Source organism: Oryx dammah, unplaced genomic scaffold (genome assembly GCF_014754425.2).
Source record: "Oryx dammah isolate SB20612 unplaced genomic scaffold, SCBI_Odam_1.1 HiC_scaffold_21, whole genome shotgun sequence".
Lineage (NCBI taxonomy): Eukaryota > Metazoa > Chordata > Mammalia > Artiodactyla > Bovidae > Oryx > Oryx dammah.
This window is the reverse complement of record NW_024070205.1, coordinates 10,210,823-10,228,283: the sequence shown is the minus strand read 5'-3', so window position 1 is coordinate 10,228,283 and position 17,461 is coordinate 10,210,823. Positions and strand designations below refer to the sequence as shown.

General features: G+C 38.9%; 1 protein-coding gene across 1 annotated transcript in view; it reads right to left on the bottom strand.

Annotated features, from left to right (window-relative positions):
* Positions 1-643: 643 nt before the first annotated feature.
* FLVCR1 (FLVCR heme transporter 1) overlaps positions 644-17,461 on the bottom strand; it is a 30,162-nt gene continuing 13,344 nt past the window's right edge. Inside the window, exons 3-10 of the mRNA XM_040263146.1 lie at positions 16,735-16,875; positions 11,652-11,719; positions 10,881-10,984; positions 9,118-9,228; positions 8,514-8,619; positions 8,180-8,291; positions 3,925-3,992; positions 644-3,750 (exon numbers count right to left, since the gene is read on the bottom strand). Of these exons, the coding sequence (XP_040119080.1) occupies positions 3,676-3,750; positions 3,925-3,992; positions 8,180-8,291; positions 8,514-8,619; positions 9,118-9,228; positions 10,881-10,984; positions 11,652-11,719; positions 16,735-16,875 (785 nt within the window). The 3' untranslated portion in view covers positions 644-3,675. The remainder of the gene's footprint in view (positions 3,751-3,924; positions 3,993-8,179; positions 8,292-8,513; positions 8,620-9,117; positions 9,229-10,880; positions 10,985-11,651; positions 11,720-16,734; positions 16,876-17,461) is intronic.

The window sequence follows — 17,461 nt, the reverse complement described above, 5'->3', positions numbered from 1 at the left end:
AAAATTAAAAAATAAAACCTTTGGTGGGAGTCTCTGCTGTAGATTAATCTTTTATCTGGCTTCTAGTCTTCATTACAATTTCCTTAACAGATAGTAATCTATTTATTAGAACATAAGACTAGTTTGGGGAGGATTTGGAGTGGGCAGCCCTGTGCCTGGTCTGATTTCAATAGAACAGGCTCCGCTGCCCTGCTCCCCAATTATCTTCTCTGTTGACCCTCCACAGGACCTCAGAGTTCCCTTACTGGTATTCTTTTGATGTAAGTCACCTGAATGCCTCTCTTCAAATCTAAATACATGTAAGTAGTGATTGCTGCTAGTTACCAGTCATTAGTGCATTAAAACAATACCCAACTTTTTGAGTGCTGACTGTATCAACCTTAATTCTAAATGCTGGTGGCTCAGACGGTAAAGCGTCTGTCTACAATGCGGGAGACCTGGGTTCAATCCCTGGGTTGGGAAGATCCCCCGGAGAAGGCAATGCACCCTACTCCAGTACTATTGCCTGGAAAATCCCATAGACAGAGGAGCCTGGTAGGCTACAGTCCATGGCGTCGCAAAGAGTCGGGCTCGACTGAGCGACTTCACTTTCACTTTCACTTCACGTATAATCTCATTTAATGTTATGAACCATGAACATGTATTTTCAGTGAAGAAACCTGTAAACTGTTTTTATTAAGCAACAAGGCCTTTAGGAACAATGACACATATTCTAGGTATAAGGTCTCCCACAGGCCCATGCTAGCAGGATAAAAAAGGCAGAGAACAGTCTGGAGCCTGGGTGGAGTGTGCACGATGGCTCATGGTGGGGCCGCCAGACTGGCCAGGGAGAGGCAGACACCAAAGCAAGGTGGGGAGACTGAGCCCTGGCTCCGCTGTGGCTCCGACCCTGACCCTGACCCTGACCCTGGTGAGATCTGTTACCTGGTAATCCACAAACCACTTCTCTCTTGGCTCATTCTGAAATCTTACAACTCTTTTCCTATTCCCCAAGTACACTGAAGTATCAGAATTTTAAAAAAAGCGCCATACAAAATTAACATTAAAAAAATAAATTTATCTGAGGTCTGAAATACTGAAGAACAAGCATATAGCTAAATAGTACAAAGAGCAGAAATTAGAACATAAAAAAATGACTTAAGACAGACAGGCATTGTTCTGGCAATACTCTATTAGTTTACACATATTTTTAAAACATATTTTAAAAGATATTTCTCCAACATTCACAAAAGGCAAAAGCTATATTTGCAACATTTCAAAATACTTTTGAAAGCATCCAGTTTCTTTCTCAAATCACTCAATTAAAATGTACACGAGTTACCCAAGTCCATTTTTCAAAGATACAACATAGAATCATATGATATTCTTGTTTGACATATTACAAATTTAACTAAAAATACAAAAAACTTATCAATTCATTGTGTGTTCTGCCCCATAGTATTTCATTCTTTTTCTAATCAACTAGGACAAATACACATGACATATATGTATATATGCTTTTCAGGAATAAAATATTCCAACTTTTATCTGTAATTTGTTCAAAACCTCAGGAACTTGACAAGGACATGATTATTTGAAACAACATTGACAGTTTAAAAATAAAAACAATCATTTAAAGAAGGGACCTTAAAATACATTTTTGGCCATAAAATCTGTGATGTGATTATCTAAGGAAGTTAGTGATACAGCATCGTCTGCCTGAGCTATCACCAACTGAACAAAAAGGCTGAAAACAGACTTTAAATTCCCTGTATCTACAAGGTAACAACCACAGTTGTTTATTCAATTGTCCAGGGAATGTTCCTCCAGCTAGATTTAAGTTCCTGTGCTACAATGATTTGGTCTATCCCCTGATAAGTGCATTTAAGATTCAAAAAATGATCTTTGAGATCAGCTTTTACATCCATTATATACAGATGAGGAAAATGCTGCCTGGAGATTTAAAGGGAAGCTAGAAACAGATGCACCAGGACACAGACCTGAAGTTCCTGATTCCCAGCTAGGTTCTTCTGGTAACGTGTTCTCCAGGGTAAGATTCCACATGATTCACTGTTGTTTGGTTATGGAGATTGCTATAATTTTAATATTAAGCAATGCACACAGCATGCCCAAATCAGAATTGCTAAGTCACTTCAAGGGTATTCAAGGGAACACCTGACTGGCTTTTTGTGTTTATGTGGACATGATATCATGGCTGTTTCAATGTCATTACTCTAAAGATGTTCCCTATCAGCTTGGACAGCCAGGACGTGAACAACATTGAGATTCTCACTGTAAACAAAACGCAGTGGTAGGCACTGTGGAAACGCATTTGGTCCTATTTTCCTTACCCTGAGCACAGAAAACAGCAGGCTGTTCCAGCAGGTCGCAGCCTGTGCACATTTCATGGTGAAGAAAGGAGTCCACGTGCCCAGCGCACTGAGGAAGCACAGACGTGGGCACAGGACTCCTCGGAGGAGAATGGTCTGAAGAAACCATGTTGTAGAATCAGAACAGACAGCATTTCAAGAGGTCTCCCCTAATGGGGAACACCAGGTCTCCCTGAAGTTATTAGAGATTTCCTTATCTCAGGAATCGTCAAGGCCAAAGTATAAGGTGTGATACAAGACACCGTGAAAAAGCCCAGGAAACACAGGGTGAAATGTTCTTAGTAGAAAGCTATATACTGAAGGGGGAAAAAAAAAAAGTAAAAAAGGCAATGGATACAAAACTACTCAATTTCAAGTTGTAGTGAAAAAATATAGTAATTATAGTGTTAGCTTGCTTACAATGACCAGGAAGGCAGCACAGAGACGAACTCAGGGCGACGAGTCTGTGTCTGGGCTTCTTCGCTTAATAAGAATATAAGCCTAAGACCAAAGGTATGAGATCCGTCTACACACTGAAGAGTTTTTATGGCCACAGACAGTACCTGTTACAAAGCAGTTTCTAATGAGAATGGTAAGAAATGGGAAAAATCATAGAGGTCATCTGAAAGTCTCATCCAATAGAGTCATCTGGTGGGTTAAAAGTATCGTACTGGTATACTGTTTTCACACTGAGGGGCTTAGACAGTTGGTGTGAACAACGCCAAGTGAAGTGAAGTGAAAGTCGCTCAGTCATGTCTGACTCTTTGCGACTCCATGGACAGTCCATGGAATTCTCCAGGCCAGAACACTGGAGTGGGTAGGCTTTCCCTTCTCCAGGGGATCTTCCAAACCCAGGGATCAAACCCAGGTCTCCCGCATTGCGGACAGATTCTTTACCAGCTGAGCCACAAGGGAAGCCCAAGGATACTGGAGTGGGTAGCCGGTCCCTTCTCCAGCTGATCTTCCTGATCAGGAATCAAACTGGGGTCTCCTGCATTGCAACTGAGCTATCAGGGATGGAAAGGGAGATAATTAGGAATATACTGTTCACTTGGTTCCACTGGATAGCATGTTTAAATAAACAAATTGCATGTACTCCTATGTAATTTGAAGGGCATGGACCTCCATATTATCATTTTAGAAAGCCTCCTAACTTCTACTTTCTATGTTAAAATGTCAGCAAAAGTACTTTAAATTAACAATTAAATAAAGACAGTAACTGCATTTAGGAGTCACATAATAATTTTCAAGTAAGTGTCCTTTCTCTATAACCTATAAACCAGGCTTTACTACTCAATTATCACATGATGTTACTTTTCCTTTCACATCAAATTGCTGATTCAGACTGTTTGGACATCAGGATAGTTTTTGACTCTTGATCTGTGGGGCTATCAACTGGTATCTGTAGAAAGAATAAGAAGATAAAAAATATACATTACGTATCTGGCATATGTCATTATGACAGATCCACAGTTGACTCAGGAATTAAAAAACAAGCTGATTACATAGATGGGTTTACACTTACTCTATGCACACATTTCTCAATAGCATAATCATAAAAATATTCACTACTTACAGCTTTAATATCGCCATTTGTAATTCCTTTATTTATATTGTGTCTCTTCAGATCAGACTTGATTAATGCTGCAAACAGAAGGATCAATGAAGTTACCACAGAGTATGTATAAATATACCTTTTTCTAAGCAGTGCAAAATCTTTTTTGATATTGTCAAATGTAGCACACTATAGTACCATAATATCCCATAACATTCTTGTAGCCTGAAAAAAGAACACTACCTAAGTCATTAACTTAATTAGCAAGTCATTCATTAGTGAACAAATACAGGATGCTAAGAACCTAGACACAAAGACGAAAAGTGCAGTTCTTTCCCTAAAGGACCCTCTAATCTAGCGAAGGGCTTCTCTGGTAGCTCAGATGGTAAAGAAGCTGCCTGCAATCAGGAGATGTGGGTTTGATCACTGGGTTGGAAAGATCCCCTGGAGAAGGAGATGGCTCCCATTCCAGTATTCTCGCCTGGGAAATCCCATGACAGCAGAGCCTGGTGGGCTACAGTCCATGGGGTTACAAACAAGTCAGACACAACTGAGTGACTAAACAACAACAACAGTCTATGGGAAACAGTGACATGCAAACAATTTCAACACTATATAACAAGCCGAGTAACGCAGGCAGGGACAGGATACAGTGGAAGCATGGGGAAAAGTGTCTGTGGCAGCCGAAGGAAGTAAGGAAAGGCTTATCAGAGGAGACACGTTTGAACTGAAGCTTGAAAAAATGAGTGGAAACTTGTCAAGCAGATAAGAGGAGAGCGGAAGGCATTCCAGACAGGCGGAAGCCAGTAGACGCCAAGAGATCAGGACAGGAAGCGTGGAGTATATTCTCGGCACCCATGGTGGTCTGCAATCGGTGGAGCATCAGGTACAGGAGGGAGACGGGAGACACCGTGAGTGACTGGGGAGGAGCTCGGTCTGGCAGCTGTGTGTGGGGGGGGGTGTGATCGGCAACGAGGCTAGAGGCAGCAAAGCCGGTCAAGAGGCTTTCATCCTGCTGGAGATGGTAAGGCCTGAATATGTGAGAAATGGTGGCACAGGGACAGAATTCAGAGAGAGTTTAGAATCGACCAGAAAGCCTCAGCGGCTCGAAAGGATACGAAACATGGGGTTGGGAAGGGGGAAGCGGGCGACTTGCTTGGGCAAATGAATGAACGGTGGCTTTCCTGGTGGCTCAGACTGTGAAGAATCTGTCTGCCAAGGCTGGAGACCCAGGTTCGATTCTTGGGTGGGAAAGATCCCCTGGAGAAGGGAATGGCAACCCGCTCCAGTATTCCTGCCTGGAGAATCCCATGAACAGAGAAGCCTGGTATAGGCTACAGTCCATGGGGTCACAAAGAATCAGACATGACAGTGACTAACACTTTCACTTTCTCTGGTCCTACTTATTGAAACTGAAAATACAAAAAGGACAGATGTGGTGGGAAGATGGTAAGTTCTGTTCTTACCAGATGGTAAGGTCGAGTATAAAATCCTATGGAACATTCAGGTCCAAGGATAAATATATGATTAGACATATTGGTCTGAAATGTAAAAGAGATCAGGGTCTGGAGGTACAGTTTTGAAAGTTACTAGTGTTAATGTGGTAGTTAAAGCCACAGACTACACAAAGAGTGTAACATAAGAAAAGAGACAAATTGGTGGGTAAATAATCTAATTGGTCATAAAGCAAAGTCAAAATGAAAGGTAAAAGTAACATCAGTCTTAAAAGTTAGACTATTGCTTCTTTAGAAATTCACACTACCCCTTAGAATTCTGTTACTGAGAGCAACATTTTAGAAATTCAGATATTTACACAAACATACTTGGATATATGTAAAATGGCCTTTCTGACTGCATTTAAATGATTTTAAATAAATTGGTGATGTAACGAGCTCCCAATTACAAGCAGCTTGATATTAAAACATCCTCTTGGGCTTCCCTGGTGGTCCAGTGGGTAAGAATCCGCCTGTCAATGCAGAGACATGGATTCCATCCCTGATTTGGGAGGATCTTACATGCTGCAGAGCAACTAAGCCCATGCACCACAACTACCGAGCCTGTGCTCTAGAGCCCATGAGATCCAACTGCTGAGCTATGCGCCGCCACTGCTGAAGCCCGCGTGCCCTAGACCCCATGCTCTGCAACAAGAGAAGCCACCGCAACTAGAAGCTCGCACACCACAACAGAGAGTTGCCCCCGGTTTGCTACAACTAGAGAAAGCCTGTGCACAGCAATGAAGATTTGGTGCAGCCAAAAGTAAATAAATAAATCACTCTTTAAACTGCATCAGTGATTGACATCAATTGGTCTGCCTGACACTGTTCTACAAATCCACTATATCTAAGATGCTACTCATTTTATTTTTTTACAGGGGTAAACTCTCTACCATTAATATTTACAGGGGTAAACTCTCTACTATTAATATTAACCAAAGGATTGAGAAACACTATGACGTGTTTAGAAACATTTTTTTTCAATGTGCATAAATGGGCTAAGGAGTGGATATGTATGCATACTGCTTCACAGAGAACAATCAACACTAGAAAAGCAGAATGCACTGCATGTAAATGGTAATTCCTCTGTTAAAATAAGACCTGCCAACAAATCTCAGAAAAAAAAATGTAAAAAAGAAAAGGTATCACCTTCAGCACACCTCAGCAATCTCTCAGCCCTCTTTCCTCTGTCTGTACAAATGACTACTGGATACAAATCCATCATACTCTCTCTAGTAAAACACTCAACACATGAGAGACATTAATTAGCATTTTTAAATGATAAAACTGTCAATGTAAAACTGATTTTAAAGATCTATTTTTTATACTTAACTTTCTGTACTTGACCTGTTTGAATTAACATTTATGAATCTTACTATAAGATAAAGTGATTAGAGAACACAAAACCGTTCCCTTTTCTGGTGCAACAGTAACACTCTATTGGATGCCTCTGTGTTACTCTCCTGGAAACTGAGAAGCAATATGGAATTACTTATGACAGATCAGTAGTTAAGGCCGTTTATGTACTACATTACATACGTTCAGTCACAAAACATTCAGTTTTATGTGTTTCGTTTCACTAACTGAAAAGAATGGGGGGAAATGCTTCCTTGGCAGGATTTTTCCTTTGAGGAAGCAGCGCACTCAGTCCCTCTGAGTGTAATGAATAAATGACAGTGACCTTAAGTGGCTGTATATTCCCAAAGTAAGTGCTTATCACTGCTAAGAGCTCATTCTGGGGATTTCAAAAAGGATGACCAGGTGTTCAACAAATATAAAAAAAAGCCTTGATTCACATCTTTCTGTTAGATTCTATCCTTGAATTAAGTTATAGCAGAGTGAGTGAGTGAAGTCGCTCACTCATGTCTGATTCTTTTCGAGCCCGTGGACTGTAGCCCACCAGGCTCCTCTGTCCATGGGATTCTCCAGGCAAGAATACTAGAGCGGGTTGCCATTTCCTTCTCCAGGGGATCTTCCCAACCCAGGGATCGAACCCAGGTCTCCCGAATTGCAGGCAGACGCTTTAACCTCTGAGCCACCAGAGAAGCCCCCAAAAGTTATAGCAGATCAAAAAAAAAAAAAAAAAATCCCTCTCTGAGTCTCCATGGCTTCTGTCTCTCATGTAGACAAGGAATGCAGAAAGAAACTAACAACGTAAAATAACAGTAGAGGCCAACACGGGCCTGGAAGCACTACTGGATATTAATCTTGCTTCTGTTTCTTTGGGCCACGCCCCTTGGCTTGTCAAATCTTAGTTCCCCAACCAGGGGTGGACCCCAGGGGGAGCACATGTGGGGAGGTGGGGCTGAGCCCAGGGAGACTGGGCTGCAATAGCAGCCTGCGTGATCAGACAGGCCATAGGTGTCAGGCCCTGCCAGGAGCTTCTCATCAACCATCTCAGTTAGTCCTCATAGCAAGCCCTAAAAGCAGGCTTTTAATATCCTGTTAATATAAATGAGAAAAGGAGAATGAGAGAGGTTGAGTAACTTGTCTAAAATCACACAGCTAACGAGCAGCAAAATCTGAACCTGCGGCCAGTTCTGTCATTCCAAGTCTTTACTAACACTTGTTAACAACGGTTTTGTTTTCCAAGCATGGTAACTGTATTGAATTTGAAACCTCAAAAATGAATCCACAGATTCATATTCCTGAAGGCAAACAATATCCTGCCTTTTATTTTTTTCTTGAGTTCTGCCAAGCCTTGAGAAGCAACAGAAATGAAAATTAAATATACAAAGACAGTGTGGCACGAGTACTTCCGGCAGGCATACACCCTCCTTTACCTGTTAAAATGATGCCTACAAACATCCAGACACAGAGGAAAATGTTCCCTGTTCTAGGACCATATGCTAATATAAGCTTTCCTTGAGCCAATGTGAATAAGATTCCAAATATCTAAAATAAAGTAAGAGAAATATTTTATTACAATTGCTTTTAAAAACAAATACAGTATTTCCCCCAGAACTCTTCTTAACTATTTTATTCATATGATTTGGCTTCTAGAAACATGCATTGAAAAGTGGAATTTTTAAAAACAAAAGCTACAGCCAAATTCATGATTCATTAGAATATTTGTTAAACTAACGGTCTCAGATTTAAGAGAAATCAGAGGTTCACCTGTGCGGCGGCATTAAGAAGACCGGACGACGTCCCTTCAGACTCAGGGTAAGTGATTTCAACAGCAAATTCGAAGCCCAATGGGAGGTAACCAGTCATGAAGAAACTACAGGAAATAAATTCAGAATCACAGAAGAAATCACTGGAAGGACAATATCACCTGTCGATGCAACTGCTTTACTTCTCAGACTTGCTATAATTATCAAATAAGTGAAAGCTTTGAGGTTGGTGTGTGAAAGGAAGGCACTATTATGATTCATCAATTAACCCAAGGACAGGAGAACTTGGAAGCAAAACCATGAACTAGGAAGCAAAACAATTTCTAACTTTTTCCCAGAGAAAAATATACTCCTAGTTTTCTAAGTCAGCTGTCTTTCCAGCCAAGTAAAGAGACTTCAGGTTAAGCAGGGCTCATCCATTTTTCACCTACAGCATCGCAAAAAATAATTTTGAATTATACATTTATGTGCACAAGAGGGATCTTTTTTAAAGTTTAAAATATTAAAGGACTTTTGGATGAACTCTAAAAAATGAAAGCCACAGCAGTAATACTTCAGAATTCTAACAGCACACTATCATTCCTTTAAACACGTGTGATGCTTACCCAAGCAACCCTCCAGTGACAAACACGATGATAATGTGTCCAAGGTTCAGTGTGAAAGTAAAGATAACCATTCCAACAAAAGACAGAATGTAAACAGTCAGAGTAGTATGTCTAAAACAAAAACAACAGAATTGTTAGTGTTCTGTCAGATTTTCTTAGGCACATAAAAATCATGTGGCTAATTCTGCTCTGTCCATACGGTAATAAATTCTTCAGATTTCAAGACTTACCCTTTCTTATCTATGGCAAATGGTTCCACCAGGCATGGACTTGAAAGACTAAATTGAAGTTTCAAAAGTTTCAGTTTGCAGCTGACAACAGAAGTCCAATGCTCAGACAAAGGAATACCCATAAGGATAAAAATCATTTTTATGGCACCAAATGGGATACGGACAGTTCCCTATCTGTATTTCAAGATTCAGATCAAATTCTGCCTCTTCCATAATACTTCCTAACCACTGCAGCTTACAAGATTCTCCTTTTTTTTCAAACTCCCTAATCATTTTCTATGTACATGATTGACACTTGACATCTATTTTAGTCTGTTATATGATTATTGAACTTTACATGCATGAACACCTTAATTTTTCCCAATTAGACTGCAAAGGTCCTAGGGACAGGGATCAAATATTGCTTCCCACGATTCTTAGCTAAGAGTGATGCAAATGATAAGAGTTTGGGGAATGAACGGCAGTTACCCTGAAAAGAGAGCCAGGGCAACAAAGAACATCTGTATGCCAATCCGTTTCCTAATTATAAAACAGACCAAAGACTATTGATAAATATAAATCCTTTACACATACTCTCTTCATCTACAAATTTAATGGGTTTCATTCTAAGCTACCATTACATTACAATAAAGCCCCAGTAAGTGCTGTTTTAAATCATGTGAGAATTATTTGGAGCATTTTAAGATCAGAGGTACTTTGAAAGGGCTTAGATAATGATATCAAATATCAAACATATCAGATATATCAAGTATATCTTAGGTCTTGAAAGGTATAGAGGACACAGTTCCATTTCTTCATTCATTCACAGTTCCATTCATTCGTTTTCCCCAAACACATGAGAAATTTCTGTCTATTAAGAAATGCAGCTATTCTTCTTCTACTTTTTTTTTTTTGATGTAGCTGTTCTTTTAAGGCCCAGTGCAAAAGATGCTGCCTCGGAAAGCCCCTTTCTCAGTCTCCCAGTTGGTATTATTCACTTTTTCTTTTGTATTAGCATTTTTCTGGTTCCATATAGATACACAATTAATATAGAATCTTCATATTATCTATTACAGTATTATAGTCAAGCGTTATTACAGTTTTAGGGCATTTTAGCCAAAAACTTTTTATTAAAATGCCTTATGCTCACCAATAATTTTTTGATAGGAAAAACCTTCTTATTTGTTTCTAAGTTCACAACATGAGAAAACAGCAATATAAAAGTCTCTATCAAAAGTCAAATGTTTCTCAGGAAGGGCTCCTTTTAGAATAGAACTGGTCTATTCTGGGGCAGTATACCTCGAGCACTATTAGAGGAGAGGAGAGTTCATAAGGTATCCATGTTCTCAAGCTGGAAGAAACGTGGCCAATGAGATAAGAGAGAGAGAGAGAGAGCACTGAAGCACTCAGAAGGGAAGGGAACCTAAGAGTGTCTAGAGTGCAAGTCTTTTAGTAAAAATAACACTTTTTAAGTTTCTTAGAATGAAAAGTAAAGGTTCCTTTAAGACCAAAACACCTTAGGTTGTACACCATACATTTGCCTGCTTCACTTACTTGTATGTTTTGGTATAATCCAGCCATAAGCCACAAAGAATAGATCCCACCATTCCAGCTAATACTAGTGTTAGCCCAATCCTTCCAGCATTCACTTCTTCTCCCTTAAAATTTTTTTCAAAAGAAGTTGATCAGACACCTCAAATTCAAAAAGATCCTTCACATCCCCATGCCTTCTCATGTCAATGGAAATAAGCAGATACAATTAAGCATACAATAGAACATGAAGAATTCAGTACATGTATTAGGGTGAATGGACATTCTACATTAAAGAAAAAAAAAAAAACACAAAACCTGACATATGGGAGAAATCAAAAAGGGAATTTTTCTTGATCCTCCATGGTTAGAAGAACAATGATTTTTGTTAGAATTCTTAAGTAATTCATAGGTGTCTGAAAAGAAAGTTAATCTGATAGCTTTTACATATAACTGCTTTCTCTTTTCAAAAGGAAAGAGAGATCAGGGCTGGATATTTACTTCTTTATATTTGTGATGGTTTCTTTTACATTTTTTTGGTCTTGTCTCATATAACCAGTCACACTATCCCTTTAAAAAAGAATAAAGAAAAAGACAGAGGTATTGTCAAAACAATAATGACTTCTGCTTTCTATCTTGCTTTATAAATTGAATTAAACTTAACTGAAACAAGTATAAAATCTTTTATAGCAACAAGGTCATACATCTTTAGTCTTATGATCATGTTCACAGGAATTATATTGCTGAAGAAAAGTTCTCGGTCAGTCATGGAACACAGTACTGGCAGAAGCTCACCTCATAATGTGTCAGTATCATTTGGTTTAATAATGTTGAGACTGAATAAAACGCTCCAGTCATGATACCTACAATAATAAAGAGAAAACTATCAATGTGCCACGTACTAGTTTATAAAGTGATATGGGGCACTCTGTGACAATTGTGAAAATACAATGTCTTCTTAGTTGACAGAAAAAATTGAGACCTCTCGCTGTTCCCTTTCAAGATGTAAACTGATCAATGTTAACACCTAAACTTAGGAGAGATGACGATTGTAGAATTCTGTCATTACATCATTTACTATTATTTAGATTCAGACGTACGGGCCAGAAATCACAGTCCCATGCATAACACTGTGTAACAGCAATCAAGCAACTGATTGCTTCCTGAGCACCTAGGCAAGTTAATGAATGCTAAAGCATTAAGACAGAACCCCTGTTGCAGCCATCTGGCCCCTGCATCAAAGATGCACAAGGAAATTAGGAAGATAATGTCAATTAAAGAATACTTTAGAAGAGAAAGTTAAAAACAGATGGTTATCAGGAAGCATATGACTAGGTTTGAATAATGGAGTTTCTTCATATATGTTGTATCACTTTAAGTCTAAGTCTCTTAACCTAGCTGAAATTTAAGCTTATATTTTTCTATTATTAAATAGTTCAAGCGTACAAAATAATAGAGACTATAACAAATACCCTTACTCATCACTCTCTTATAAACATTAACATTTTGATATCTTTGCTTCAGATTCATTTTTTCAGATCTTCCTTAATCCTATTCTTCCCCAGAGGTAATCCCTACCCTGACCTTCATATTTATCACTGCAGATATTACAACATATGTGTATCAATAAACAACAGAATTATTCTGCCTGTATCTAAATTTTATATGAATAATATGGCATTGTATCCATCTGCAATCTGCTCATATCACTCAGTATCATGGTTTTGAGGTTTATCCATGGATACTTTTAGTTCTACCTCATCAGTTTTCTCTAGTTTCTAATAGTCCACCATGCCAATATACTTCAATTTAACTATCTCTTGTCCTAAGTCAATAGATACTTTAAGGCTTTTTCCAGTTTTTCACTATTTAAAACGATATTGCAATAAATATTGCTTTTGTTCTTATGTATATAAGGGTTTCTCTAAGCAAAACTCTAGAAGTAAAACTACTACTTTCTGGATATAGCCCAATTGCTCTTCAAAATGGTTGTACCAGTTTATACTACCAACAGAGTTCCTTTACGTTCTTGATAAATTTGTCTTCATGAGTTTTAAAAACATTTTTTTTTGCCAATTTAAATGTGTGTGATATTGTATCTCACTCTGGTTTTGATTTGCATTTCCTTGATTCCTAGTAAGGCTGAGCATCATATATGAGCAACATACACCCAAAAACATATAAATGCCTGATTTTCCTGGATAGTTTGCTCTTTTCTTAGTAGTTAGCAGGAGTCAATTTTATATTATAGGTGCAAAGCCTTTGTTGGTTACATGCATCGCAGACATTTTCTCATGGTTCATGTCGTGTCTTTCTACAAAATATCGTTAGTTTAATTTAATCATATTTATCAGTTTTTTAATTTAGGGCTTTTTTTTTTTTTTCATCAGAAAATTCTTTTAAGAATACTAACGATGGTTTCCTATATTTGCCTCTAAAACATGAAAGTTCTGGTGACTTCCCTGGGTTTAAGACTCTGCACTTTGACTGCAGGAGTAGGTTTGGAAACTGGTTTAGGAAACTAAGATCCCACCTGCCAGCCCTCACAGCCAAAAAATATAAAAACTGAAAAAAACATTAAAGTTCTGATTTTTACCCTTTGGTCTTTAATCCACAATTCATGTTCTAACTTCACATTATTTCTCCTCTATGGATAATCGATTGTCCCAGGACAATTTACTATGTAGTTTCTCTTCTACAAATATCAAGTTTTCATATATGCATAATGTTCTAGTCATCATGTTGTTGTTGTTCAGTTGCTAAGTTGTGTCTGACTCTTTTGTGACCCCATGACTATAGCCTATAGCCCACAGACTATAGCTTGCCAGGCTCCTCTGTCCATGGGATTTCCCAGCCAAGAATACTGGAGTGGATTGCCGTTTTCTTCTCCAGGGGATCTTCTGTTGTTTGCAAATATTCTAGTTTTTCCTCTTGCAGGCATGGACACTTTGTGGCATGGACATATGACTATAAAAGCGAACAAAAGTGCTAGTTCTCCTTTTCTTAGTAATCATGGAAGCATGTTTTAAGATCAGCCTGGATCTCTGAGTCATTTGCTGTCTGTTCACAGTGGACATGCGGCATCGGCAGGCTGTGCCATTTGCTGTGGTAGGCCATTAAGATTTTTTTTGGTGGGGTTTCATTGCTAACCTGGCCTATGCCAACTGATACACAGGGGTAGGCCCCTGGGTTCTCTATTGTGTTCCCGTGATCTGTCTCAGTTCAATTCAGTCACTCAGTCGTGTCCAACTCTTTGCGACTGACTGTCTAACGAACAGTCTATCCCTTACTAATACATGGCATCTCATAACCACAGCTCTAGAAACCTTGATGTCTGAGAATTAGTTCCTCACCTTAATCTTTATCAAAACTATCTTTGTTGCTCTTGGCCCTTACTTCTTTCACCGGAATCTTACAATTAGCCAAGTTCCATAACAAACCCTGTTTTAAGTTGGAGATTGCTAGATGAGGCTATGTCCAGAGATCTTATCAGAAACCCCTGGGTAGCGAGCCTTTGTTACCCACTTCCCATTGAGTTTAGGAATGCACAGAGACCCAGTCAGGTTAGGCTGAGGAGGCCAAGGAAAGCAAAAGAGGCCTGTGCGGAGGCTTGAGTGTACTCTACCGCACTGTACCCTGTGGTGGTCTCACTCCTCCTCCAGACTCAGCGAGGACAGCCAGAGTCTGGATGAAGAATTACAATAGCAACGAGTATTGCTACCTGAATCTAGAGTGAGACACTTGTCTGAGTTTCAGACAGCAAGTAGCTACAGTTGGGATATAAGTGATGGTAAGCTTCTCCAAAGAGCACTAACGCCAAAAAAAAAAAAGTTTCTCAGTCTTTTTGGTTTCTTGAGTTTTGGCCGCTGAAAGCCTGTCCTAGGAGTGTGGTGCCTAGCCAAACTATCCTCTGTGCAAGTCTGCCCCCATCTCTTCTACATAATCCTAGGCATGGGTGGAGCAGACAAGTATGCTTCTAAAAGGTGGGATATGACCCTTACTCATTTGGACATCATGACCCCTTTGGCGATGAACATCAAGTCAACAAGCTTCTCCAACTGTTCTTGGGAATATTTGAACTCTCTACAGTGTTTCCCAACTCATTCTTGCTAACTCCTTCAACAAGTAAACTCTGTTCAGTTTCCAGAGCCTCTGTATGTGTCTGACCTTTCCATCAACCCAAATCTACAACTGGCATTTGTTAACACAGTGGTCCTGTAAGGTTAACTGGCATTATTACAATGTTGAGTCCTCCATAAACATGGTATATCCCTCCACTTAATTTAGTCCTTCTCTTACATCTTTGTTTTGTAATTTATAAAGTTCTTCTTTTAAGTATAGCTGATTTGGGGGCTTCCCAGGTGGCTCACTGGTAAACAACCCACCTCCCAATGCAGGAAACGCAGGAAACTCAGGTTCGATCCCTGGGTTGGGAAGATCCTCTGGAGGAGAGCATGGCAACCCACTCCAGGATTCTTGCCTATGGACGGAGGAGCCTGGCAGACTACAGTCCATGGGGTCACAGAGTCGGACACGACTGAGTGACTGAGCGCTAGCACTGGCGTAGTTGATTTCCATGAAGTTCTTTTGAGTAGATATATCCCCAGGCATCTTATACTTCTGGCCACTGTTATAAAAAGTCATCTTTTTATAGGAATGCATTTGATATTTTCACATTGTTAGGTATTTAATATTGTTAATTCTAACAGAGAATGTATGTTCTCTTGCACTCGTTTGTAGACCATGGGTTAGCAAACATTTTCTGTAACAGGACAGATAGTAAATGCTTTTAGCTTTGCAGGCCGTAAAGTCTCTGAGGCGGCTACTTGGTGCTGCTCTCGTAGTTCAAATGCAGCCACAGTAGAAAAATGTAAGTAAATAAAATGTTATTTATAAAAATAGGCAATGGCCAAATTTGGCTCATAAGACAGTCTGCTGACCTCTGGTATACATAGTCATGTTATCTGTGAATAAAGCATCTTTTTTCGTTCCAATTCATGTACTTTTAATTTTTCCTGCATTACTGGACCTGCCAGGACTTTCAGTTGGATGCTGAGCAGAAGCGGTGACAATAAGCATCCTTGTTCTAAGGGATACTTCTTATTGATTCTCAAGGGTAATGCTTCTGAGCTTCTGTCTTTGGAAAGATGTTTGCTACAGGGTTTTTGCAGATAAACTTTGTCAGGTTCAGAAAGTTTATTTTTCTCACAGATGGCTAAGAGTCTTTAACCTATGGGGACTGTATTCTGTCAAATGCTTCCTCCTCAGCTACTGGGTGAATTGTCCTCTAGTGCACCCCCCACACCTGAAAATATAAAGACAATCACAGTGACATCTGAAGGCAAGTAAGATAGAAATAGGGGGTACTGGCTAACGAACAGTGTTAATATAAGAAATAAAGAATAAACAGTTAGAACAAATGTGTTGGTGCCTACAGTCAAAGCTACAGCGTTAGGAGGAATATCTGTCTGCTATGCTGAAAGATCTAGAAGGATGAGATTTTGATAGAATACTCCAGTTAGATGACAGCTTGCATAAGGTCAAAGATACGAATTATTGACGACATTTTCCTTATGGCAGTCAGAACTGTAATTCATTAAGGACCTAAAAATAGCCTGGAAGAAATCATGAAAGAAGAAAGTGCTTCTGTGTTTAATAGCTATAACTTGTTTTTGTTGTTTTAAAAACATGTTAAAAAGCTCATTCTGAAGTTTTTGCTTTCAGTTCAAAATTTAAGTTTATGACTATGCTATTATTATAGAGTTAATAAACCTATTTCATTATCTCATTAATTAAAACTCAAACCACTAAAGGAAAAGAATCTGTAATGCTCAAAGGTTTACACAGACATCAACAAAAATAAAAGAAAACAACTTACCATAACTGATCAATAAAAGGACAAAAGGAATGTTTTTAAATAGGTTCCTTATTGATTTCACATAGGAGTACTCTCCAGGTGGACTGTCTTGGAGAACTGCTTGAGCTTGGCTTGGTGGATATTGAGGTTTTTCTTTGAATGCTGGCAACATACATGAAAAGGAAATTCAATATATGTGTCTTCCTTAGTAAGCAGACTAAATTTAGTTTAAGTTTAAAGAGGTAGTAAAAGTCTTTTGTGATAAGGCTTTTCATTTTCACTAATTTCTAAGTGAAGAACAGTTTGGTATTATCATCTCAACCCTCTGAGACTGACTAAAACTCAGAGATTTGGCCAATTCACATAAATGAACTACAAAATCATCAATAATACTACATTAAACTTTGCCCAGGAATTATTCCAGTTTTAGTTAAGCAAGATTAATTTTTACTATGTTAAGTATTCTATTTCTAAATTTGGTTCAATTTGTAATTAGAGATAAGGTTAGATATGAGTAAGCCAATACCTTATTGAACTTTCAGAGGACTGGCTTGAGTTAGTACCTCTTTTCTCCTGAAACCTGATACAAAGCTTATCATTTCTAGAACTGAAAGGGTCCAAGAGGATTCAGAGCAGAGCTAGGTCCTGCTTGCTGACCCACCTTGGCTGCATATGGAAAATCCAGGGGTAGAGCTGAGAGACATAAAAGTATGATACATGGTTTCTGAGATCTTAAGTTCTAGTACTG